This window comes from Salvelinus fontinalis, chromosome 5, assembly GCF_029448725.1.
Source record: "Salvelinus fontinalis isolate EN_2023a chromosome 5, ASM2944872v1, whole genome shotgun sequence".
Lineage (NCBI taxonomy): Eukaryota > Metazoa > Chordata > Actinopteri > Salmoniformes > Salmonidae > Salvelinus > Salvelinus fontinalis.
This window is the reverse complement of record NC_074669.1, coordinates 44,646,260-44,670,886: the sequence shown is the minus strand read 5'-3', so window position 1 is coordinate 44,670,886 and position 24,627 is coordinate 44,646,260. Positions and strand designations below refer to the sequence as shown.

General features: G+C 41.3%; 1 protein-coding gene and 1 long non-coding RNA gene across 4 annotated transcripts; one reads left to right on the top strand and one right to left on the bottom strand.

The window, feature by feature from the left end:
* Window positions 1–1,196: 1,196 nt before the first annotated feature.
* Window positions 1,197–5,134, bottom strand: LOC129855653 (prothymosin alpha-A-like). Of its 3 annotated transcripts, none has more exons than XM_055923536.1 (5): window positions 4,950–5,134; window positions 2,538–2,606; window positions 2,160–2,250; window positions 1,888–1,964; window positions 1,197–1,804 (listed from the first exon to the last, which is right to left on the bottom strand). In XM_055923536.1, exons 1-5 carry the CDS (start codon window positions 4,992–4,994, stop codon window positions 1,763–1,765), a joined length of 324 nt encoding a protein of 107 aa, XP_055779511.1. In that variant the 5' UTR covers window positions 4,995–5,134; the 3' UTR covers window positions 1,197–1,762. The 3 variants fall into 3 exon arrangements, with proteins under 3 accessions (XP_055779511.1, XP_055779510.1, XP_055779512.1); XM_055923535.1 differs by lacking the exon at window positions 4,950–5,134 and adding an exon at window positions 3,532–3,748; XM_055923537.1 differs by lacking the exon at window positions 4,950–5,134 and adding an exon at window positions 3,552–3,740.
* A 14,537-nt stretch (window positions 5,135–19,671) lies between these two features.
* LOC129855652 (uncharacterized) lies at window positions 19,672–22,258 on the top strand. The gene is made up of 3 exons (XR_008759532.1): window positions 19,672–19,806; window positions 20,515–20,738; window positions 21,667–22,258. It is a non-coding gene; the product is annotated as an uncharacterized LOC129855652 (long non-coding RNA).
* The last annotated feature ends 2,369 nt before the right edge of the window (window positions 22,259–24,627 follow it).

The window sequence follows — 24,627 nt, the reverse complement described above, 5'->3', positions numbered from 1 at the left end:
AGAAAACATTAGCGAAATGTTTTCCTGAAATAGAAAAACATCTAGTTTTTCCACTTGTTGAGGAGGCAGTAGAAGCATTGGAGGAGGAACCGCAACAGTTTCTTTCTGCTCTCTGGTTGACTGCTTCTTATTATTAGCATTGCATAGCTGCTTCTCTCGCTCTGTAATAGAAAAAAAGGAGAACCAAGGCACTCTTCATAGCGCTCTTAAAGGTTCCTGTATTGCTATGGCATGTTCAGTGGAACAACTTTTAAAACTCCGACTCGTTTCGGCATGGCTTTAGTCAAGGAGTGAGGTTGTTAGTTTGTGTCTGTGCTTAAGTTCTTATTAGCCCCACACGAAAATCACAGAATTGGCAATTGGCAACTCTCAGAAACACCTGACTACTGCACAATGTGACAGGAAGCGGTTTTATGTCTGTTTATATCCCACCTGAAACCATGTTACCACATAAAGCACAACCACAGTGACTCTAGACACGTGGCAGGCAAAGGAATGAGCTGTAGTGCTGCTTTTAACATAATGTGTGTGTGATTATGTAACTTGTGAGGGAGGACAATAAAGTTGTATTATATTTGTTTGTCTGGTTATTATCATGTCATAATAAGGTAATTGATTGATGTAATTACATGGACGTTTATATATTGAGCAGATTAATACTGTTAGGTTTCTTTTTAATTTCAACATCTACTCTTCTAATGTCAAATGAAAAGATACAGTCCATTGGGCTACTAATAGTTATAAAATATTTCCCTGGTTATTTCCTCGAAATTAACCCATAAGAGCATGCATGTGGAAATGGACAATTAGCACTTCATGTATTTTTGTATTGATGTGTGATATTTGGTGTTCAAAGAAATATGTATCGGAAGGAAAGGATTCACTCAGGTAAATTTATTAAATGCAATATAATTTACCAGATCTGAAAGTGTTTAAGCCAAGGCATGAGTAATTTACATTGATATAAAGTTCTAACAGGCCAATAAAACAAATGAACAGCATGTCTGAATACGATACTTTTATAGATGATAGATTATGGAGCCAAAAGCTGATTTTCCTAGTTGAAGTGGCTGACTGTAACATTATGAAATCCCATCTATGATTTATTTATTTTTTATTTCACCTTTATTTAACCAGGTGATGGGTCTAAAATACAAAAAAATGTACGAATCAGAAGAAATTAAGAACTCACAAAATAAAATTCAGGTTTATTGTCATACAAGAAATTCACACATACATTAAACAGACCATAACAGACAGCCATTTAACAGACAGAAAATAAACCTATTTTCTTTGGCCTTGCCATCTCATACAAACCAACTTTGTATGGTACAACTTAAGTACAATTACAAAGTTACTGGAATGCTTTGAATTTAATTGTTTTCTGAAATTTGTACAAGTTTGTGTTGAGATAGCATGGCATGGTCAAACCACAAGTAAAGTCTATTTCATAGAGAAGCATCAACTTCCAAGCACCGTTTGGTAACCAGAGATCACTGTCGAAAAATGGCTGACCTCCTAACAATATGTACAAAAATATAAAATGTAAATAAAAATACAAACAAATTCTCATTTTAAAGTACTGTATCTTGTTAAGAAGGTAGAACTTTGACGTCTTGGGTTTTCTAAAAAAAATTGCAGTTTGGTGTGTGTGTACACGGACGTTGAACTCTACTTGATGATGGCCACAGTTTCCCCCCAAAACGTTCGGCGGTTAAGGAGAGAGGTTGCAGCAGCTTCCAGCGGGTTGAACACGCAACTCTTAATCATCGTCAGTTTTCTGCTTCTTTGTTTCAACATCATCCTGCAAAGAACAAGTCAATATGTGATCAGTCATTTTAATTTCTACGTGTAAATGCAATAGATAGATTCAAGTTGCTGCATTACCTCGTCATCATCATCACCTTCTGCCGCCCTCTTGCCTGCACGACCCTCGACCTCATCGTCATCATCTTCTTCATCACCTTCAGAAAGGAAGGCAGGTTTAGATTCTTGCCGTTACAGTTTATAACACATAGAGGGCGCTCCAACAAAACAATTTCTCAGGCAGACTGCCTCAGACTAGTACAAGCAAATACACATCACTGCCACTAGGTGCATATGTCAACATGTAATGGATACTCTGTCATCCTAGCTTTGTGAAAGACCAGATCACTTACCCTCAGCATCATCTTCTTCATCCTCCTCCTCTCCCACATCATCATCATCCTCCTCTACATCATTGTCCTGATCACCATTCTCCTCAGCCTCCTGTGGAAAAACAATACAATGCATCTGATATGTTTGTCTCCAGGGAAGAATAAATGTTGGATGACACGATTATTTCGAAGTGAAAGTAATAATCAGATGATATCTTGTTAGTAATATAAACAAAAGAAAACATGAGTTACCTCAGATTTACTTTTACAAATACCTTTTTTATAAGGATAATGAAGAAGACAGGTGAGAACAGGTGTAAATAAGCTGATGGTTCCATCTTAAAGGTAAAATGGGGAAAAGGGTCTATTAAAGGTAAAGTCTTAAAGGTGAAGTCTTACAGCTTTTCCATTGGCTGGGGTGTCTTTTCCATTTTCTGCCTCTTCAACAAGCTTCTTCTCTTTCAGGTCCTGGGGAAAAGTGAAAATGAGAGACTATGTTTGAGTCATGTGTTGTTTGTCACATGGTGGATAAAATATCTATCACAGGTTCAATCAAGGTTTCAGCCTTCAGATTTATTTCTAGAGTTGGGTGTGGTTTTGATGACTTCTATCTAAATGAGCGGAAGGTTGAGAACCTCACATAAACCTGTGAATGCTTTCGTTTTTCATTTGAAATGCAACACTTTGATCCTAAACCTTATATTGGTTGCTTTTCTGCTCTACTCCCCGCCAACTTTTGGAGATCTAATAGAAGTGTTGCATCCTGACACCATGATGGAGTTGAGTTCAACGATAATTGTAGTTCAGTCAAGGACACATCTAATGGGACGCTATAAAGACACGCCCGGAAAAAGACTACAATTCCCGTTGAACCCTGGTAGGTTATTTTAACACAGCCAATAAGAGCGTGGCAAACGAACGCTACCAGAAGGAGGCCGACTAAATTAACTCCAGGGAAGTGAGACAATAGCGCATAGAAGGGTTATGCGTTTGATTGACTTTCCATTCTACAAATTAAGACAATAAGGTATGTAATCAATCAAAAACCATCCTGATCGGGTGTTGGTGTTGCAGGCTATGTTTAGGCCTTTCACTTGAAGGACAAAAGCACGTTTTCCAATAGCCCTTTTTAGTGCCCTAAAATAAAGATTTTCTTACCGTCATTAGTTTTAACATCTTCATATAAGGACATATATTCTTTAGTCTGAGTAATGCTGAGCCCATACGCCGGTAAGCAGCTACATCTCCCTGTACCCTCCACCTTCAACAATACATGTACATGCCAATATTGTATTGTAGCCTACCTATAGGCAACTACGCTCAGCGGCGCCAACAGCGAAGGAAACTAAGCATACTTTTCATCCTATAGGCTAACAGAGAGACATCAACATACTAGCTTTGTTTTATCATCACCGTGGATCGTTTGAGCAGCATATGGTTCCCTGTGGCTCAGTTGGTAGACCATGGTTTTGGGTTCGATTCCACCGGGACCAGTACGGGAAGAAAGTACGAAACCTCACTACTGTTATTCGTTCTGGATAAGAGTGTCTGCTAAATTACTAAAATTGTTAAATGTAAGAAGTAGCGCGCCATTGGTTCAGCAGGTAGAAACTATGCCTTCAAGAGGCAGTGCTGGTTTGTGGTGAACGCCCCCCGCCCACTCTCTCTCTCTCTCTAAATAGGGTTACGCTGGAGAGAGAGAGAGAGAGAGAGAGAGAGAGAGAGAGAGAGAGAGAGCGAACACAGTTCAACTTTTCGCTCGCACTCACGTCTGACACTGGTTATTCCAATCGTTATTGGCGCCACCAAAGCCCACATATACACTCAACTGATGCTCTGAAACCGGAAGGCTCCGGAGCTCCGATCGAGGCACTGTCACATTGCGCGCAGACAAGCCTGGTGGAATGAACACATCGGGTGGCTTATCCATGTCAATACAGCCGTAAATCACCCAACATTAACACTGAGCTTTAATACAGGAGCAGCTATCATTACTCCGTTTACAGTTATGCAAAAATAATTACGCTCTTAAACCTCCCTCTCTAGATCATCTCGTACTTAGGTCGGGTATAATTGTTTTATGTTGGTTACGTTATTAAACATTTACGCGCTGTTTAAATCCCTTTCACCTCATTCTGTATTCTAAAAGGCGCGATGCTTTTATGCCTGAGCCATTCCCCATAAACTTCTATATCAATATCCTATACTCCATGAAACCAACTCCAAAAACAATGAGATATATTCAAGTAGCAAGTTATGACAGACCGGTGCGTGGTACAAAATCGGAGAATGGATCAATAGCCACTGTAGCAGCCGCGATTGAGTCCGGTAACTGCAATGTAGCCTATGATATTTGATGCAAACAAAGGTAATTAATCAAAACGGTAAACCAGACGTGCGTGTGTGATTGAGTTATTCAAAAGAGCTTAAAATCGGTGTTCAAGACAACGGACACGTTAGCATAAACAAAGAACCGCGCGCAGACTGTTATACTCCGGGCAAAAAAAAAGCATCGCTTGGCGTGTATGTTTCAATAGACTAGTGAGTGAGTGCAACTTTCGATAAATATTGTTTGCCTACATTTTATCTAATATAACAGAGATCTCCAATAAAACGGTTTCCATTCCAACATCCGCAACAGAAGACACATCCAAAGCCAGTTAGGTTTAATGAAGCTCGGCTGAACACTTGTTCCAGCTTCCGATAGTTGTTCTCCATTCAAAATATTTAGTCCGGGATAGATTTAAATGAAAGAAAGTGTAGAAGTTGTCATTTATTCATCACTCAGGTCACAAATTGCCGGCCACTTACCTTGGCAGAGATCTCCGTACTAGTTTCGACTTTTGCGTCAGCCATGTTTCTGTCTTAGCCTAATGTAACAAATGTTGAGATCATAAAAAATATTTATCAATAATGATACAATCCACTCAGTCCGACCACTGTAAAAGAAAAAAAGATAGCCAATAGTGCCAGTGGCATATGGCTCGATAGGGGAACCTTTAATATACAGTTCTGGGTGGAGTCGGGGGACGGCCAGTGCGTTATGATTGGTCCATAATTAGGAACATTTCTAGCCCGGATTGGTCCGAGGGGAACAATGGACAGTATTTTCAGAGAGACGCTCACGCCCCCTAACCAGTCTCTCCGAATCATTGCTTTGACGAGTAGCTGTCCGCCCCACCGCGCTGGGATCGATGACCCCCATAGCATAGGCTACTCTCTGTCAACACAAGGTTACATCAAATCAAATCAAATTGTATTGGTCACATACACATGGTTAGCAGATGTTAATGCGAGTGTAGCGAAATGCTTGTGGTTCTAGTTCTGACAGTGCAGTAATATCTAACAAGTAATCTAACAATTTCCCAACAACGACCTAATACACACAAATCTAAAAGGGTGAATGAGAACATGTACATATAAATATATGGATGAGCGATGGCGGAGCGGCATAGACAAGGTGCAATAGATGGTATAAAATACAGTATACACATTTGATATGAGTAATGTAAGATATGTAAACATTATTAAAGTTGCATTATTTAAAGTGGCATTGTTTAAAGTGACTAGTGATCCATTTATTAAAGTGGCCAGTGATTGGGTCTCAATGTAGGCAGCAGCCTCTCTGAGTTAGTGATTGCTGTTTAGCAGTCTGATGGCCTTGAGATAGAAGCTGTTTTTCCGTCTCTCCGTCCCAGCTTTGATGCACCTCGCCATCTGGATAGTAGCGGTGTGAACAGGCATTTGTAATATATGCCAATATTCAATTGCGACTCCCCCATAGGATATGTCCAATAGTGGACAGATGGATTCAGTTCTAGACTACTGCAATGGGCAACATGTAACACACACATCCGCAGTTGTTATATGTAATAACACATAAATCATTACTTGAAAAGGTTATGTAATGTTCATTATATTTGCTGTTGCTGGTTGACCCTGCGTGCACTTTCATTTGACTGATAGACGCTCTAGTTTGCTAAAATACATATCTTTATATTCTGTATATGAAATAATGTAGCCTAAATAATGTAATGAAGAACTCTCTCTCTCTCTCCGCATCCCCCCCTTCTCTCTCTACGCCCCTCCCTCTCTCTTCTCTCTCTGTCTTTCTCTCTCTCGCGCACGCTCTGGAAAACGAAATGCGCCCTTTTCCGCGGGTAAAAGCTTCCCTTTCCCGGCTCAGCCATTAATGTGTGTTTGTGTGAGTGATTTACTTCTGAAAGATGTTTAGAGCATATGTGTTGGAGGATCCGTTGTTTAGAAATAGTAACCAGCCAGGAAATTCATTAATATGCTACTTTATGCACGCACTTTACGCACACTGCAGAAATGTGGCACAAAGAAAAAATGAGGTCATAATGAGGTTAACCTATAGCCTACTACACCAAGGAGTCAAGGACTATAAAGATATAGAACAAAGCAAAAAAAGCTGGCACATTGTCAGAAAACAAATGTAACAGTGTTGCATAGTGATTCATTTTATACAAGAGTGCACCATTGAAATAAAGGGAGATACTTACCTCACCAAGATGGCTTTTTCCAAGTGCCATATGTCGTCGTGATTGTAAAAGAACTAACCTCATTGGTAGATGAACTGGAGCAAACATAAACCTGACGCTTTGCCCCCATGGATTGGATAATCCGACCTTCAATCAAATGTAGTACTCCACTAGGGGTGTTTGCAAAACCTGGAGAGTGTGGAAATATTTATTTAAAACCCTCAGTACTGCTTGATAGCACAAATTCACTAGATGCGGACATATGTTAATTCATTATTTTGAAATATGAATGTATTTTTAAATGGCCTATTAAGACAGTTGGGCTATGCACCATATAGTATGATCCCACTGACACAGGGCACTGATGTCAGTAGTTAATTGCACCAGTTGTACCTAGGGTCATATTTATTAGGCATTTGCACAATAACACTATTTGTGGTTGTTATTTTCTGTAGTGAATAAAATAGGAAAAAGAGAATGGAAAAAAGTTTTGTGTGTTATTAAACAAAAAATATTCTACATTTGCAAAGAACTCTGACTGTATGTTTTCAATCTTACATGCTGTAAATGTACACTAATGTGTGGTATGTATTCAATGATCAAAGCAAGCATGTGTTAAATTTGTAAGGAATTGTAGGGCATCTGTGTCAGGTTGCTGTGTGTTGTGTTGTAGAAATGAAAACATCTCTTCCTAAGGAGGCCCCTATGGACATGCTGTGACCTGCAGAGAGGATCCAGTCCTGGATGGGAACATGTGTGTTGTCCTCTTACAGAGATGGGATCTTATCTCACACGGGCACATACATAGTACATACAGTACACACACACTCACTTGCACACACACACACACACACCCTTCTCTGTGAATGGATAACCACTTAAGTGTTATTAGTGTATCGCTCCATGCCCTGGAGTTTCTAGATGACATCCTAGATTAATTTCTGTAAACACTCTATAGAACTATGTCATTTGTGTGAGCAATTACGTGACAATTTTGCATATGCTACACGCATTACATTTCTATCTGTGGTAGAACAACATAAAGAAAAGCTGTGTGATTGTCAATGTGCTGCCTGTCTGTCATATTTAACATCAAAGTGTCCTTACAGAATTACTGTATCATCTTTCTGTGCTATTGTTACCACAGTTACTCTCGCCTCTCTCCACTTCGCCCTCTAGTGGAACACTCAACACACTGGAGGAGCTCCTCAAACAGATGGGAAAATGGCACTGCAGTCCAACTTTTTAAGATTGACCGAAAAATGTGAGTTCTTCATTTGCCGCTATCTTATAGTTTTGATTTAAGTATCTACAAAGCATATTGAAAGATTGTTTTGGGCAGACATAATCTGCATAGGCTTTCTCACCTACACAGCATTGCTTTTCCGTAATCAACATAATTGTAGCTGTTCGTGTTCTGCAGCAGTATTGGGTGTGATGTGTTCCGTAATTTCAGGGGACTCTAGAAATGATCCTGTTGCAAATTCTGTCTACCTCTGACTATTACACATTAATAACACCATTTTTGCAATGGTGAGCAGTATGCAACAGCTTCCTGAAAATAAAAAGCAATTCAATACATTTGATTTGTCACCAAGGGGTACTTGTTACTGAGAATGACTATACAGACAACAACAAGAAACAACAACAGATTACATAATGACTACTCCACACAGCCAAAACCATATACTATAGACGAACAATACATAACAAATAACTGATAAGAAAGTGTACACGTACTCTCTGTCTCAAAGTGTTATCAGCAGTTGTGTATGTGTGCTATCTATCTGAATGAAAGCCTTTATCAGAATAGTCTTTCAGAGAAACGGGATTGTGGAGACACCTACAACAAACAACACATGCTTGTGTGATCATTCATATAACAATTTATACAGAATAGTTCTATGTAGTTCTGGCTAGTTAGTGGCCATTTTATGTCCTGTATTACTGTCTGTATTATTCTGTTGATGAGAATGGATGAGAATCAACTGGAAACCCATAGGAAAACTGTTCAGAAACGCACGCACGCGCGCACACACACACGCACACACAGTATTCATGATGAGCTTTCTTTCTCTACTATCTCTATTTGATTTCATAACATTTTGAGTGTACAGTTGAAGTTGGAGGTTTACATACACCTTAGCGAAATGCATTTAAACTCAGTTCTTCACAATTCCTCACATCTAATCCTAGTAAAAATTCCCTGTTTGAGGTCAGTTAGGATCACCACTTTATTTTAAGAATGTGAAATGTCAGAATAATAGTGGCGAGAATGATGTATTTCAGCTTTTATTTCTTTCATCACATTCCCAGTGGGTCAGAAGTTTACATACACTCAGTATTTGGTAGCATTCCCTTTAAATTGTTTAACTTGGGTCAAACGTTTTGGGTAGCCTTCCACAAGCTTCCCACAATAAGTTGGGTGAATTTTTGCCCATTCCTCCTGACAGAGCTGGTGTAACTGAGTCAGGTTTGTAGACCTCCTTGCTCACACACGCTTTTTCAGTTCTGCCCACACATTTTCTATAGGATTGAGGTCAGGTCTTTGCGACGGCCACTCCAATACCTTGACTTTGTTATGCCATTTTGCCACAACTTTGGAAGTATGCATGGGGTCATTGTCCATTTGGAAGACCCATTTCCGACCAAGCTTTAACTTCCTGACTGATGTCTTGAGATGTTGCTTCAATATATCCACATAATTGTCCTCCCTCATGATGCCATCTATTTTGTGAAGTGCACCAGTCCCTTCTGCATCAAAGCACCCCCACAACATGATGCTGCCACCGCCGTGCTTCACGGTTGGAATGGTGTTCTTCGGCTAGCAAGTCTCCCCCTTTTTCCTCCTAACATAATGATGGTCATTATGGCCAAACAGTTCTATTTTTGTTTCATCAGACCAGAGGACATTTCTCCAAAGAGTACGATCTTTGTCCCCATGTGCAGTTGCAAACCGAAGTCTGGCTTTTTTATGGCGATTTTAGAGCAGTGGCTTCTTCCTTGCTGAGCGGCCTTTCAGGTTATGTCGATATAGGACTCATTTTACTGTGGATATAGATACTTTTGTACCTGTTTCCTCTAGCATCTTCACAAGGTCCTTTGCTGTTGTTCTGGGATTGTTTTGCACTTTTCACACCAAAGTACGTTCATCTCTAGGAGGCAGAACGCGTCTCCTTCCTGAGCAGGTATGATGCCTGCGTGGTCCCATGGTGTTTATACTTGCATACTATTGTTTGTACAGATGAACGTGGTACCTTCAGGCATTTGGAAATTGCTCCCAATGATGAACCAGACTTGTGGAGGTATACAGCTTTTTTTCTGAGGTCTTTGCTGATTTCTTTTGATTTTCCCATGATGTCAAGCAAAGGCACTGAGTTTGAAGGTAGGTCTTGAAATACATCCACAGGTACACCTCCAATTGACTCAAATGATGTAAATTAACCTATCAGAAGCTTCTAAAGCCATGACAGAATTTTCTGGAATTTTCCAAGCTGTTTAAAGGCACAGTCAACTTAGTGTATGTAAACTTCTGACCCACTGGAATTGTTATACAATGAATTATAAGTGAAATAATCTGTCTGTAAACAATTGTTGGAAGAATTACTTGTGTCATGCACAAAGTAGATGTCCTAACTGACTTGCCAAAACTATAGTTGGTTAACAAGAAATTTGTGGAGTGGTTGAAAAGTTTTAATGACTCCAACCTAAGTGTATGTAAACTTCTGACTTCAACTGTTTGTTTGTAGACAATCCTGTCACGTTCTGACCTTAGTTCTTTTGTTATTTCTTTGTTTTAGTATGGCCAGGGCGTGAGTTGGGTGGGTTATCTATGTTCATTTTTCTATGTTGGTTTTTTCGTTTGGCCTGGTATGATTCTCAATCAGAGGCAGGTGTCATTAGTTGTCTCTGATTGAGAATCATACTTAGGAAGCCTTTTTTCACCTGGGTTTCGTGGGTGGTTGTCTGTGTGTTCCACACGGAACTGTTTCGGTTTTAGTTCGTTCACTTTATTGTTTTGTATTTCAGTGTTCAGTTTTGTTCCATTAAATATTCATCATGAACACTTACCCCGCTGCGCTTTGGTCCTCCTCTCTTTCTCCCAACCAAGATCGTTACAAATCCTCCATACTTTCGGAAGTTGTCATTTTGTGGATGTTGACTGACTGTAGTATTTTATTGGATTGCTAGAGACATTTCACATAAGAGGTGCAAGGATGAAAGAAAAGCAAGAGTCTGATACAGGTGACTGACAGGTTCTGGAGAATTATGCCATTGCTACCCTGTGGAAGTAACCGCCCCTTTCGCTTTACTTCCAGATATTGTCCCCGAATTATATCAAATGTGTGAACATTTGTGAAAACATGGTCATAAAGCCTATATAAGTCGTTATCAATAAAACGTTACAATAAGCTGCAGAGCGTTCGATTTACCTAAGAGACCCCAGCACCACTAAAACCATTGACAACTGCGTGCCGTTTTCAAGGTAATTGTTAAACAAATGTTAACTATTTGGTTGTAATATATAATCTCTTGAAAAGCATAGTCAACTACCATTTTCAGATAATTTCATGCAAAACAATTGTGCACATTTAGCTCTATCGTCAGAGTTATTTAGCAAGTAGGCCTAACTGCATGCTTTTCATGATCAGTAAACATCAATTCATCATGTAATTTCAGATATGTGAGTGTAGCTCACGACATCTCTCAATATTGGCCACCATTAATTGGATATTTGAGTGATATAAAATAAAAGTGAACTATACTTGAGTGGTTTAGGTTCATTTCTCATCTTTTGTGGGCACTGCCAATCAAGCAAATCCACAGTGTCATCAGCTGTCTGCGTGGCTGGTCTCAGACAATTCCGAAGGTGAAGAAGCCAGATGTGGAGGTCCTGGGCTGGCTTGGTTACACGTGGTCTGTGGTTGTGAGTCCGGTTAGACGTACTACCAAATTCTATAAAACACTGTTACAAGTGGCTTATGGTAGAGAAATTAACATTAAATTCTCTGGCAACACCTCTGGTGGACATTCCTGCAGTCAGAATGCCAATTGCGCACTCCCTCTAAACTTGAGACATTTGTGGCTTTGTGTTGTATTACAAAATTGCACATTTTAGAGTGGCCTTTTATTGTACCCAGCACAAGGTGCATCTGTGTAATGATCATGCTGTTTAATCAGCTTATTGATATGCCACACCTGTAAGGTGGATAGATTATCTTGGCAAAGGAAAAATGCTCTCTAACAGCGATGTCAACAAATTTGTTCACAACATTTTAGAGAATTAAGCTTTTTGTGCAACTTGGTCTCCATTCAAGAAGCCAAGAGGTGACCCTACAATCAGCCCGTTTCCGAGTACTACAATGGGAACACTCCTCTAAATTAACTGGGCATCCAGGGGTTAATCAGAGACTGGAGTTCCTGAGGCGGAAATTCTGTTGGCCCAACATGATTGAGTATGTGAGATCCTTCATTAGGGCCTGCTCCACCTCTGCCCAAAGCAAGTCCTCAGGACAGCGACCGGTTGGGTTTCTCCAACCTCTGCCCATCCCCAACCGGCCCTGGTCCCACCTGTCCGTAGACTTTATCACAGGGTTACCCCCATTGATCCTCCTTGATCTGCTCCTCTACCCGACACCAACACCAGGCTCCTCCAACCGGGTCAAAGGGTGTGGCTGCCTACCTGTGATCTTCCCTTAAAAGGTGGACTCGCGGAATGTCACTCCACGCTATATAGGACCATTTACTCACCTATTTACTCATTATGATTTCCCTGTAAAAAGAGGTGTGTTTTCTGTTGTCCTTTGCAGGAGCTTGAATTGTTTACCATGTGCATTCGTTTCCTGAGTGAGTTTGAGACTTAGTGTTTGTTGTTTTGCAAGTGTACTGTGATCCTGCGGCTACCATTTTCCAATAAAGTATTATGTTTATCCTTAACAACTGATTCTTCGTCTGGTCTCTTCTCTGCACTTGGGTCCAACCTGACCACATCACAGAAAGCTCTAAGACTACACTGCTTACACCTTTCCACACCTTTCAAATCTTCAAACATCAAAGGTTTAGTGCTAAGGAGAAGTGGTAGAGAGTGAATTGGGACCCAGATTTATTTCATAATCACATAGTCAGTTTTGCTTTTGGGGTCGGCCAGGTACGGAAACAAGGAAACTATTCCTCTTGCATATACCGTCGTCACAAGTCATGGGGGATTGGCAATAAGATTTCCAATAGTACATGAAGACAAAACATTGATCTTAATGTTTTTAAAACTTGATGGTTTATGATCCGCCAATATCTTGATCATATCACGTGGTAGTCAGGAAGAGGCTCTGGCTGTGTGTGTGTGTGTGTGTGTGTGTGTGTGTGTGTGTGTGTGTGTGTGTGTGTGTGTGTGTGTGTGTGTGTGTGTGTGTGTGTGTGTGTGTGTGTGTGTGTGTGTGTGTGTGTGTGTTTATACAGTATGTGGGTCTGTGTGTTTGTCTCTCTCTGTCTGTGTCTCACCTCAGTGGCTGGGGAGTCCTGGAGGAGAGGGGAATTCTCCCCAATTTCATGATATCCAAATGCGATTCAATTACGATTTTATCTCATTGCTGCAACTCCCCAGCTGGTGTAACAGTATAACTTTAAACCGTCCCCTCGCCCCGACACGGGCGCGAACCAGGGACCCTCTGCACACATCGACAACAGTCACCCACGAAGCAGCGTTACCCATCGCTCCACAAAAGCCACGGCCCTTGCAAAGCAAGGGGCAACACTACTTAAGTCTCAGAGCGAGTGACGTAACTGATTGAAATGCTACTAGCGCGTACCCGCTAACTAGCTAGCCATTTCACATCCGTTACACTCACCCCCCTTTCAACCTCCTCCTTTTCCGCAGCAACCAGTGATCCGGGTCACGGTACCAATGTAACAGTATAACTTTAAACCGTCCCCTCGCCCCGACACGGGCGCGAACCAGGGACCCTCTGCACACATCGACAACAGTCACCCACGAAGCAGCGTTACCCATCGCTCCACAAAAGCCACGGCCCTTGCAAAGCAAGGGGCAACACTACTTAAGTCTCAGAGCGAGTGACGTAACTGATTGAAATGCTACTAGCGCGTACCCGCTAACTAGCTAGCCATTTCACATCCGTTACACTGGCTCGGGAGAGGCAACGGTCAAGTCATGCGAAACATGACACAGCAAACCACACTCCTGAACACCCGCCTGCATAACCCGGAAGCCAGCTGGACCAATGTGTCTGAGGAAACATACACATTGGTGCGCCGCCCTAGGTGACTCCCGGTCACGGCCGGTTGTGACACAGCCTGAGATCGAACCCGGGTCTGTTGTGACGCCTCAAGCACTGCGATGCAGTGCCTTAGACTTCTGCACCACTCAGGAGGCCCCTGTCCTGTCTCTTTATCAAAGCTAGCTAAGCTACAGGCTTGTCTGCCTGCCTTAGAGGGAGCAGATTGTTCCACAATAGTGAGGCTGTATACTGTAGCTCATATTCCTGGAAGGAGCAGATACTGTAAGTGCTTTGTCTTGTGGGCAGAGTGATCATGAGCGATCATAGAAAAGGAAAACATCTAATGGGTTAGCACTATTATGTGTAAAGCGAGAAATATTACAATTTTAGGAGGAAAAAACTGTCTTGCTTGTGAGAATTAGTAGTAGATGTTCTAACAATACATTATTGTCTAATAGGCAGGGACCAGCATTTAGCAGCATCTGGATGGCATCACCGGAAGTCAACAGCCCTATCTGCTTGCCGTGGGGCCCTAGAGAATGAGGATTCACGCCGACTTCCTCATGATCGACAAACATACGGCACCTTCTAAGCATCTGGCTCACTGGGCTGTTTTGATTCGTTTTTCAAAGCTCACTTTGCATTCGGTACCTCATACAGTCAGAGTCTGGCACACATGTACACGTTTCTACAAATGACAATCTACGACATTGACGTTGAAACAACTAAGGTGAATCCAGGGTAGCAGAGCTGAGGGCCAGAATGTTGCATTAAACAGATCTGTTTGGAAAATGGAAAATCCTATCAGTGTGTTGAATTCTGAAACCAAAAGGTTTAAATATTTCTCAGAGAAGTGGGGACTGTGGATCCAGTTGAATATGTTCCTGGCACAAGATTTGACATGCGACGCAATAGAACCCCTGTAACATATAACCAGGTTATTGTTACAGATGAATGTATGTACACACCCATTTTGCAGACGTTAGAGTCTTTATAAAAATGGACACATAAACGAAATGTTCCAGCCTATGGAGGGTCCCAACGAAAGTCTACCGTATGACTTAAATGAGGGAGCGTTCATTGAGAACCATGCTCTATTCTCAAAAGAGAAATGTGCGAAACAAACTCAGCTCCTCTATGACGACTTTGAAACTCTTAGATGTGATGGGTGTTAAAAATGTAATTAATTACAGTACGTTCATGCAAGTCAGAATTTGTCAGTTGATATCATGCATGACATCTTGGAAGGTGTTGGGCATGAGGTGAAATTGCTACTATAGCACTTGCAAAACGAGCATTTAACCTAAAAAGAAATTGACATGAGAATATCGAGCTTCAACTATAATTATATGGAAAGAAACAACAGACCCCCTGCAGTGAAGTTACTTTAGGGTTACAATGATTTGGCCTTAAATGACATTCAGTCTTGGTGTCTACTATGCAATCTGTCACTTATCTTTGGTGACTTGGTGTCTCCAAATGATCAACACTGGCATTTGCTGTTTTTGTTGTTTCAAATAGTCAACATTGTATTTTCTCTAGTGTTATCAGATGGTTTTACAGTCTATTTGAAGCACTTGATTGCCGAACACCACAGATTGTTTAAGTATTTGTTTCCTGGAAATAGGTTGTTACCCAGGCATAATTCTACGGTGCGTTATCTGAAATATTTTGAGAAAATCAGCCCAATTCTCCATAGCTGGTATATGCGCTACAAAGTAAAACACAATAGAAAAAAATGTAACTAGTGAAAAGCTTTAATACATAACTAAAACATTGGCCAAGAAACACCAAGTCACATGGCATACAACTAGCAAACGTTTGACCTAGATAGATTGGATATTGATCCAGTGGAAATGGTGTCCTTCAATGTAATGGAAGGAGCTCTTAAAATAGCAAACGCACTCCAGGTGTCTTCTTCCACTAAGGTTTTGAGTGTAAAATGGGCCAAACATCAAGGGAATGATCCTGTGAGGGTGACCTAATGTTACGTAGAGGTTACACTGAGTGTACAAACATTAGGAACACCTGCTCTTTCCATAACATAGACTGACCAGGGGAATCCAGGTGAAAGCTACAGTATGATCCCTTATTGATGTCACCTGTTAAATCCACATCAATCAGTGTAGGTGAAGGGGAGGAGACAGGTTAAAAAATGAATTTTAAGCCTTGAGACAATTGAGACATGTATTGTGTATGTGTGGCATTCAGAAGGTGAATGGGAAAGACAAAATATTTAAGTGCCTTTGAACGGGGTATGGTAGTTGGTGCCAGGTGCACCGGTTTGAGTATGTCAAGAACTGCAATGCTGGTGGGGTTTTCACCCTCAACAGTTTCCCATGTGTATCAAGAATGGTCCAGCACCCGAAGGACATCCAGCCTACTTGACACAACTGTGGGAAACATTGGAGTCAACATGGGCCAGCATCCCTACGGAACGCTTTCAACACCTTGTATTCCATGCCCCGGCGAATTGAGGCTGTTCTGAGGCCAATATTAGGAAAGTGTTCCCAATGTTTGGTGTACTCAGTGTATACTGTTCAGACGTGGTTGTTTGTGTTAAAGTTCATTGTGAGATGTTAATATTTCCTGAAATCCAATCTATTCTTGTAAAAGATGACAACTTACTGCTTGTTACCTTTGCTTTAGATGCGTTTAAAGATGTACGGGCAAGAAAGGTGTTATTATGGTGGTGATGAGTCAAGTTTGTTTGTGGTCCCGTACTGCTTCATGTGATTTTTTTCCCCACACTTGTACTTAGTACCAGAACAGTTGTACATATTTGTACATATACCTACAGATGTCATGTAGGAAGAGTACGGAATCAAAATGCCATGCCCATGTGGGTAGAAATTCTCCCACGGAGGCACAGGGGTGTGGCCTTCAATTTGTGCTGTCCTGATTGCTTTAGGTAATGTCTGTTAATGCTCTAGAATGTCTTTTACGTCATTTAGCAGACACTCTTATCCAGAGCGACTTACAAATGGGAAAGCTCATACATATTCATCCTGGTCCCCCCATAGGAATTGAACCCTGTTCCCCCCGTGGGAATTGAACCCACAACCCTGGCGTTGCAAGTGCCATGCTCTACCAACTGAGCCACACGGGACCACGTGTTTTTATTGCAAAGATTGTACACAATATTACTACTCTTGTCTGGAATTAATTTTGTTTCAAAGCAAGTACTGTTTGGCCTGTTTTTGGCATCTCATGTAATAAACAAATCCTATTATGCAATATTTTGTGTTGACTGATTTATGGTAGTGATTTTCCTGTGTTTACCCTGATAAGATTCAATATATTTAGTATTATGAGTCAGAGTAAATGTGTAATGACACTGGTTGGAGTGAACATTACTCTAAACAATTTACTTTAGAATACTGAACAACACTGCAGCGAGTTAAAAAAGTTATTTTCAATTAATACTGTACAGAGTTAGACACAATGACGCAGAGTTAAATATCAACACTAAATTGAGCAAATACGCCTCTGAAAAAAGAACTCTGTTGCCAGAGTTGCCACTCTTTTTGGACTGGGACCAAATGTTATCTTTGGCAGAGTAAAATTTTCTTCAAATTCACTTTGTCATTTTTACTGTGTAGGATGATAATTTGGCTGATATTAACTGTGGTTGGTTGGTATGGATTACAGACTGGGGCATGCACACCCAGCAAGAGATGTGGAGAGTGACAGAACCTGTGATGGTGACCTAAGCTAACGTAGAGTTTACCTAGAGTGTAGCTAGGTCATAGACTATGACTAAAAAGTGTTGGTTGTGAGGGACATAGCACAGCTCCACACACATACTGTATACATTTCAAGAGGATCTCTGGGCTTTTGATGGACAATAAAAGGATTGCAGAGAAGGTGTAGCTGATCAAGCATGGTGCACAAATACCACTATCTCACAGTCAATCTCCAGCCATCATAAACGATCACATCGTTACACAGCCTACTGCCCTGTGTAGGGTGCCGTCTTTCGGATGGGACGTAAAACGGGTGTCCTGACTCTCTGAGGTCATTAAAGATCCCATGGCACTTATCGTAAGAGTAGGGGTGTTAACCCCGGTGTCCTGGCTAAATTCCCAATCTGGCCCTCAAACCATCATGGTCACCTAATAATCCCCAGTTTACAATTGGCTCATTCATCCCCCTCCTCTCCCCTGTAACTATTCCCCAGGTCGTTGCTGCAAATGAGAACGTGTTCTCAGTCAACTTACCTGGTAAAATAACGGTAAAATAAAATTAAAATAAACATACGGTATAGCAAGTTCACCATCCGAAGGTGTCTCTTGTTTGCCATAAATGGCATATGTTCTTATAGGAATGTTGGGATTACTGCAGTTTCCCAGACCAATGCATGAGACACCTCAGCATGAAAGCTCATTCTTCACATGCAAGTTCAGTTTAGGTGTCACATGTCTTGACCAGAAACACACTCAACAGTCTATTTAGGAATCTGTACAACCTTATAAAGCACCCTGGAATGTAAACTACAGTATGGAGATAGCATTGATCAGAGTGAAGAGGAAGAAGAAACTCCCCTTGGAAGTCATAACAGCCAGAGGGCTCTGTTGAGAACATGACTTCCTGGTCTTATACTAATGAGGCAGTGGATAGGCTTCAGAGTAGCCCCAAGGTCACACAGAGACTTCCACTGTAACGCCAAGGTATGTTTGAAGAGAGAAAACGACACTGCTTCTACATGCATGGATGGTGGATGTGGCAGACACATTTCCTTCCAGTCTGTGTGTTGTTTGCTCCCCTGGAAACCCACATGTTGTTATCAGTTCCACCAGTGGTTTATCTCAGTGTATGAGACTGGTTAACCTATTGGTCAATACCTATCAGCCAAGCTTTTGTTTAGTGGGTGCATTATTTCAATAGGTTTTCACTCATTAAGGAGTGTGTGCGTGAGTTTGCGCGTGTGCATGGGGGTATGTTTGTGAGTGATGATTCCCCCATTCATCTTCAGGCAGTATTCAGTGTGCTTCTAGGCCTCTGGCCCCTTTGTCCAGGTCTAATTCAGTGTGACACAAATGACACAACGAAAGGTCTTTGTTCCCATCAGCCCGCTTTGTATCACTGATCCTCCCTCAAGATACCGATCGAAGGTCAGTTTTGTGTTGATCCTACACTCTTAGAAAAAAGGGTTCCAAAAGGGTTCTTCGGCTGTCCCCAGGGGAGAACCCTTTTTAGTTCAAGGTAGAACTATTTTGGGTTCAATGTAGAAGCCTCTATGTAAAGGGTTCTACATGGAACTTAAAAAGGTTCTACCTGGAACCAAAAATGGTTCTTCAAAGGGTTCTCCTATGGGGACAGCCAAAGAACCCTTTTAGGTTCTAAACAGCAATTTTTTTTCTAAGATTGTAGATCTGTACCTAAGGTCAACTTTTATCCATAGTAAGCCCATCTCAAAGGCACGGGGTAAGCCCAATAGGGGGACAGCCTGGCAAGCCTCCTAACCTGAACAATACATTATGTATAACTACATTGCCCACAATGACCTCACAACAAGTTCTAATGATTTGTGTTTACTGGATTCGGATTCAAGTGAATTTAGGTCACTCTCATAAAAGTTATGTTTCATGTTGTAGGCTACCTTCGGAATCATTGTGTAACATGAATCCTGTATTTGTTGTCGACCAATAAAAAGGACAGAATAACAGATAAAGACAAACGCATCTAAGCAGAAAGTTTATTCAAGTCCCTCAAAAAATGTGGATTACCATGCTGAGGGCCTAGGTGGCGCCCCTGTGTAGTATGAGTGAGTGAAGCGTTTAAAGCCACAGCACCAGAGAGCCAGGCTCACTCCTCTGCTTAAACTAAGAGGGACAGGTAGGTAGAATTGAGAACTGACGGACTCTCCTCATAGTGGAATTAAAGGACTTTATCAACATTAACAGGCTATTGCCCTTGTTTTTTTAGTACGAGGTAAGTCATGTATACTTTGTGTGTTCTTGGGATGGAATGGACAGCCGCACATTGTTACAGAATGTTAATTCATTCAAATGTTAAATACAACAACAACAAAAAACGAATGCAAAGGTATAGGATAAGTCACATATACTTCTGCTGTTCCGACTAAATCAAGAACCTCACAAAGAAAATATGAAACACAATACAAAACCATTATAGTGCATTGATATGCCAGTAGCTGTTTTGTATCAATAAAAAAGTCATGTTTTCCTGTGCAATGTTTTTTAACCACTGATTAATATGCTTAGAAATGTATGAAAAAGGCAGTGTAATGCATAATGTAGAATTCCAGATCGATACGCCAGACACAATACATTAGAGTAAATGCAGAGTTAGCTTATGGTGTACATATCATACGGAGCATGGTATAACAGAGTAACAATGTTCTATTTTGTAATCCACAAGTCCAACTGGATGAAAAGCACTCCAATTCTAGCACATCAGTACCTCACATCAACAATGTAGATCAAATATTTTACTCTGTAACGGTAAAGTGAAAATCTTTATGTGTGTGTGTGTGTGTGTGTGTGTGTGTGTGTGTGTGTGTGTGTGTGTGTGTGTGTGTGTGTGTGTGTGTGTGTGTGTGTGTGTGTGTGTGTGTGTGTGTGTGTGTGTGTGTGTGTGTGTGTGTGTGTGTGTGTGTGTGTGTGTGTGTGTGTGTAGCACCACAGAAAGAACTGAAACTGAGGGACTCTCCAATTTTGAAAGAGGATCTTCAAAGTCAAATCATCCAGTCATGCAGACCTAAGTCTTGGCCTCTGATCAACACTCTCAAGTCACTGCCTAGCCCTTTCTGGCTCTGTGCAAGCGTTGTACTGGCTTGAATAACTGACATACAGCTCTGTGGTGGAAGTCCCTTTTGTCACCAATAGGAGGCGCTATCATATGTGAGTTCAAATCTGCAAAGGAGCTTCGGCCTCAAAGGCCGGAACAAGTAGCAGTGTGTGGAGGGGGTGTGGAGTAGGGTCATGAACAGGCTCACACACGCTCACTAGCCCCCCTGGCCTCTCATGTCCCCCCTAGAGCTTGTTACCCCCTCTTGCCCCCCTCTCTCTGCTCTCCCCCGGTCTGTTCTCCTTTAATTGCTGTGGCCCCCTGGATCTGGATCTCACACAAAGCCTGTCCTCTCTCCGCTCTCCCCTTTCCCTCTCTTCTACCCCTCCCCCTCGCCCCCATTCTTCTGAAACACCTGGCAGAGGCCCCGAGCTGCAGCTCACACAGTTAACACAGTCAACACAGCCTTCTAAAATAGTCAACATAGCCTTAAACACTGCTAACTCTGCTTAAAACACAGTTAACACAGCGGCCTAAAACACACTAACACAGCTTATAACCAATGTTCTATTTTTGAACTATTTTATGTGTCGGAATGTTCAAACTCTGCCTTCCCGGCGGGCCCAGAGAGCAAATCAAGTGCACTATAGGCCTACCGCTGGCCAATAGGATGGCTTAGACGGCCATGTCTGCAGTAATGTAGCAGGCATACAAGAAAGCTACAGCTAAGTTGATCCTGTGAGATTTCAAAATGTTAAAAACCATGACTAGAGAGAGACTGTCAACGAATACAGTAAAGCGATGCTGTTTTTATTTGTGAGCTCATTTTTAAGTTCTAACTCAGCACTGTCAATACTTTGTATTCAACACTTTTATAAGTCATAAAATGTTCATTCTTCCTATTTCCACTCAGCGCTACAACAAGCACTGCAGCAGTAATGAAGGAGTAGGAAAGTGTATCTATAGGCTTGCGTTGTTGTTATTATTAGCGGCTTGGGTCTTTTTTAATATTGCAGAATATTTCACTTTCTCTATTTATAGGAGTAACAACATGAATTTCTGCATGGGGCAGAAATAATGCGGTGCGACTCGAGTTTCGCCGTCAGCTAGAAGACAGTCTCCCTTTTTGGTCAGTGGAGGGATGTTGAGAAGCGGACCATCAGTATGCTGCTCTCCCTCCGCTGAGACTGACCATCAGATGCAGACATCATCAGCCCAATAAAATACAAATAAAAAGCAAATGATTTAAATGTATGCTCAGTCAGCTGGGCAACGGGTCTATTACCGATGTGATCATATAACCTACCTCAAATGATGAAATATTTTTTTTTTAACCCTTGTTTGGGGTTCATGTTTTTGTTATTCACCCAATGTTCACGGGTCTGATGGACCCACAACATTATTGGGTTTTTAAAATAATACAGCCATAAAAATGTACGTAAAAACTTAGATGTTGACATATCAATTACAAGCAATATAGACAGCATACATGGTTAATTTTTGCCATTTACCTCTGCTAGATCTCATTTATCAATAAAACCGCAATTTGTTTTTTAATAAAATGTGATTTCTGTCAACAAAAATCAATTATAATCAAGACATGGGTGGAATAAATCATGTTTATCTTGAACAAGGTTTTCATCACTATTGATGTGTATTGCTTTGAACTGAACAAATTGGAAGGACACATTTTACATACAGTATTTTATGGAAATGATAAATGAGCACAAATTAAGGCCGGTCTACACACCACATGAGGGACAGAGTTTTACTTGATGCATGTGTACTGTGTCTTCCTGTCCTTCTTAGTCCACACACATCGCAGCGCTTCTTCTTGTTGCTTCCTGCTGCAATCTAGAATGATGAAAACACTTAGTTCAGGAATTTTACTAACATCTCCTTCACTCACATATATAGTCTACAGCAGGCCAAGGTAAGAGAATCAGACTCACACACACATGCAACAACATCACTCACACTTGGGGAGAAGGCGTGTTTTTGGAGAGATGGACCAAACTCGTTTACATGCATACTTTGGGGCTCTTATCCTTGCTAATGTTTTCAGATCCAATGGGGAATCCACAGAATCCCTGTGGGATGCAGAAACTGGCAGAGAACTTTTCCGTGCAACAATGTCTCTGAAAAACTTCCACATTATTTCCAGGATTATCCGCTTCGATAACCGAGACACCAGGCCAGCTGCAGAGAGACAAGCTAGCTGCAATCAGCTAGCTGCAGTGTGGGACAAGTGGGTGAACAAGTGGGTGGACCGCCTTCCCCTGTTTTACAACCCTGGGCCCAACGTTTGTGTTGATGAGCATGCTTGCAATTCAGGTCGCAATTGTAAATGAGAACGTGTTCTCAATTTGCCTACCTGGTTAAATAAAGGTTAAATAAATAAATATGCCATTAAGGGGCCGCTGCCCAGTACATACCGTCTAAACCCGCAAATTATGGAATCTAGATCTGGGCTGCCTGTGAGGAGGATTCAGGAAGAGGATGCTGGTGCCCCATCTGCCCGACCCACAGAACCAACAACTCCTTCCACACTAGCTTCTCTCTCTGCAATCATTATTTCTAAGGCCCTCTGAGCAGAGATTATTTTTGCCATGATTGATTGTGGTAAGGAGCCACACATGCAAAGCTATTTATTTGTTGTGTCCCTTCCCCAATTTGCACCTGGCTGGGGTAGAGTGTGGGAAAATACTGCATTTTTTACAATGTATAGAAATAATGTATCAAAACAATATATTGTAATAACATTGTGCAGGTTCCCGCAAGACATTGTGTAGTTTCACACACTACAAAGGGTAAAGAGTGTGAGAAAATTGGGAGACAGGCTGGGAGACAGACAGGTTCTTGGTGCTATTTTGAAACAGCAGGCCCAGGGAGGAGGAAGACAGAGTGAAGGCACACAGCAAAACCTTTTGTTTCAGTTTTACTTTTCCACACTTTTATTACACTCGGGTCCCGAATACCACATACGTAATGTAAAGCAGTAGGGGGGTGCACAGTGTGCACTCACTGAAAATATGTTATTTTACATGTTATTCACAGAAAATTAGCCAAGTTCAATGAGTCTCAGGTTGAAAAAATTATTAATTGTGTCATTTTTCTTTTAGTAAACATTGAAAATGGGTGCCACAGAACTGAACACCACACAAGGGTTAAATGGCCCGAACAACAATGCAGGGCAATTCAAGCAAAGCCAACATGCGGTGATAATGTATTGGACCTATAGCTTACTGCACAAACCTCATTGCTACAGTACTGTTTTTAATTGGTTAATGTTGCATAGGCTTAGGTTTTTTAAGTAATGTTTAAAAAAAATCTCAACGGTAGATCTCGGCTTGCATTTTGACTCAAAGTGAAGTGTTTTCCCTGTTAACACTATCAACGTTTCCCTTTACTGTGGCAATTGTGACCGAATCAACGCAATATTAGCCACTTTCAATGAAACATACAAAAACAAAACGAACTTCGCAAAATATTTTATTGTAGGCAGTACTCTTCTGAGTAGGAGTCTATAGCATTGACAGCACTACTCATTCCGTACTTTACACAGACCGGTGTGGCATAAACAATCAGAGCTGCAGTAGGGCTATATGCAAATAGACCATTGCTATATACGGATCTGTGCCATTTACTTTGAACTGGACTGTGTTTGCAGAATGAGTGGTCGTGAGTAGATGTGCTTGTTTTGAGATCTAAGGGAGAGCTGCATGTAGCCACGTGTGCACATTTTGTTCATATCCTTTGTTAGTTAGTGAGTTATTAGCCCAGTTATAGATCATTTGTAGTCAGCAATAGAGGAGTGATTGCTTCCTACAAGAGCACAAAACGTCTACATTTCTAGACAGCTTTGAAAAGTGAGTCAGGTAAAGAGCTTTGTTATGTCTTAAAGGGGCATTGTTGTATTTTCAGACATTTTTGAATAAGCTAAGTAGCCAATAGGCAGAGGGTAACATAATTGGTCTGATTCTCTGTAATAATGGCATGGGA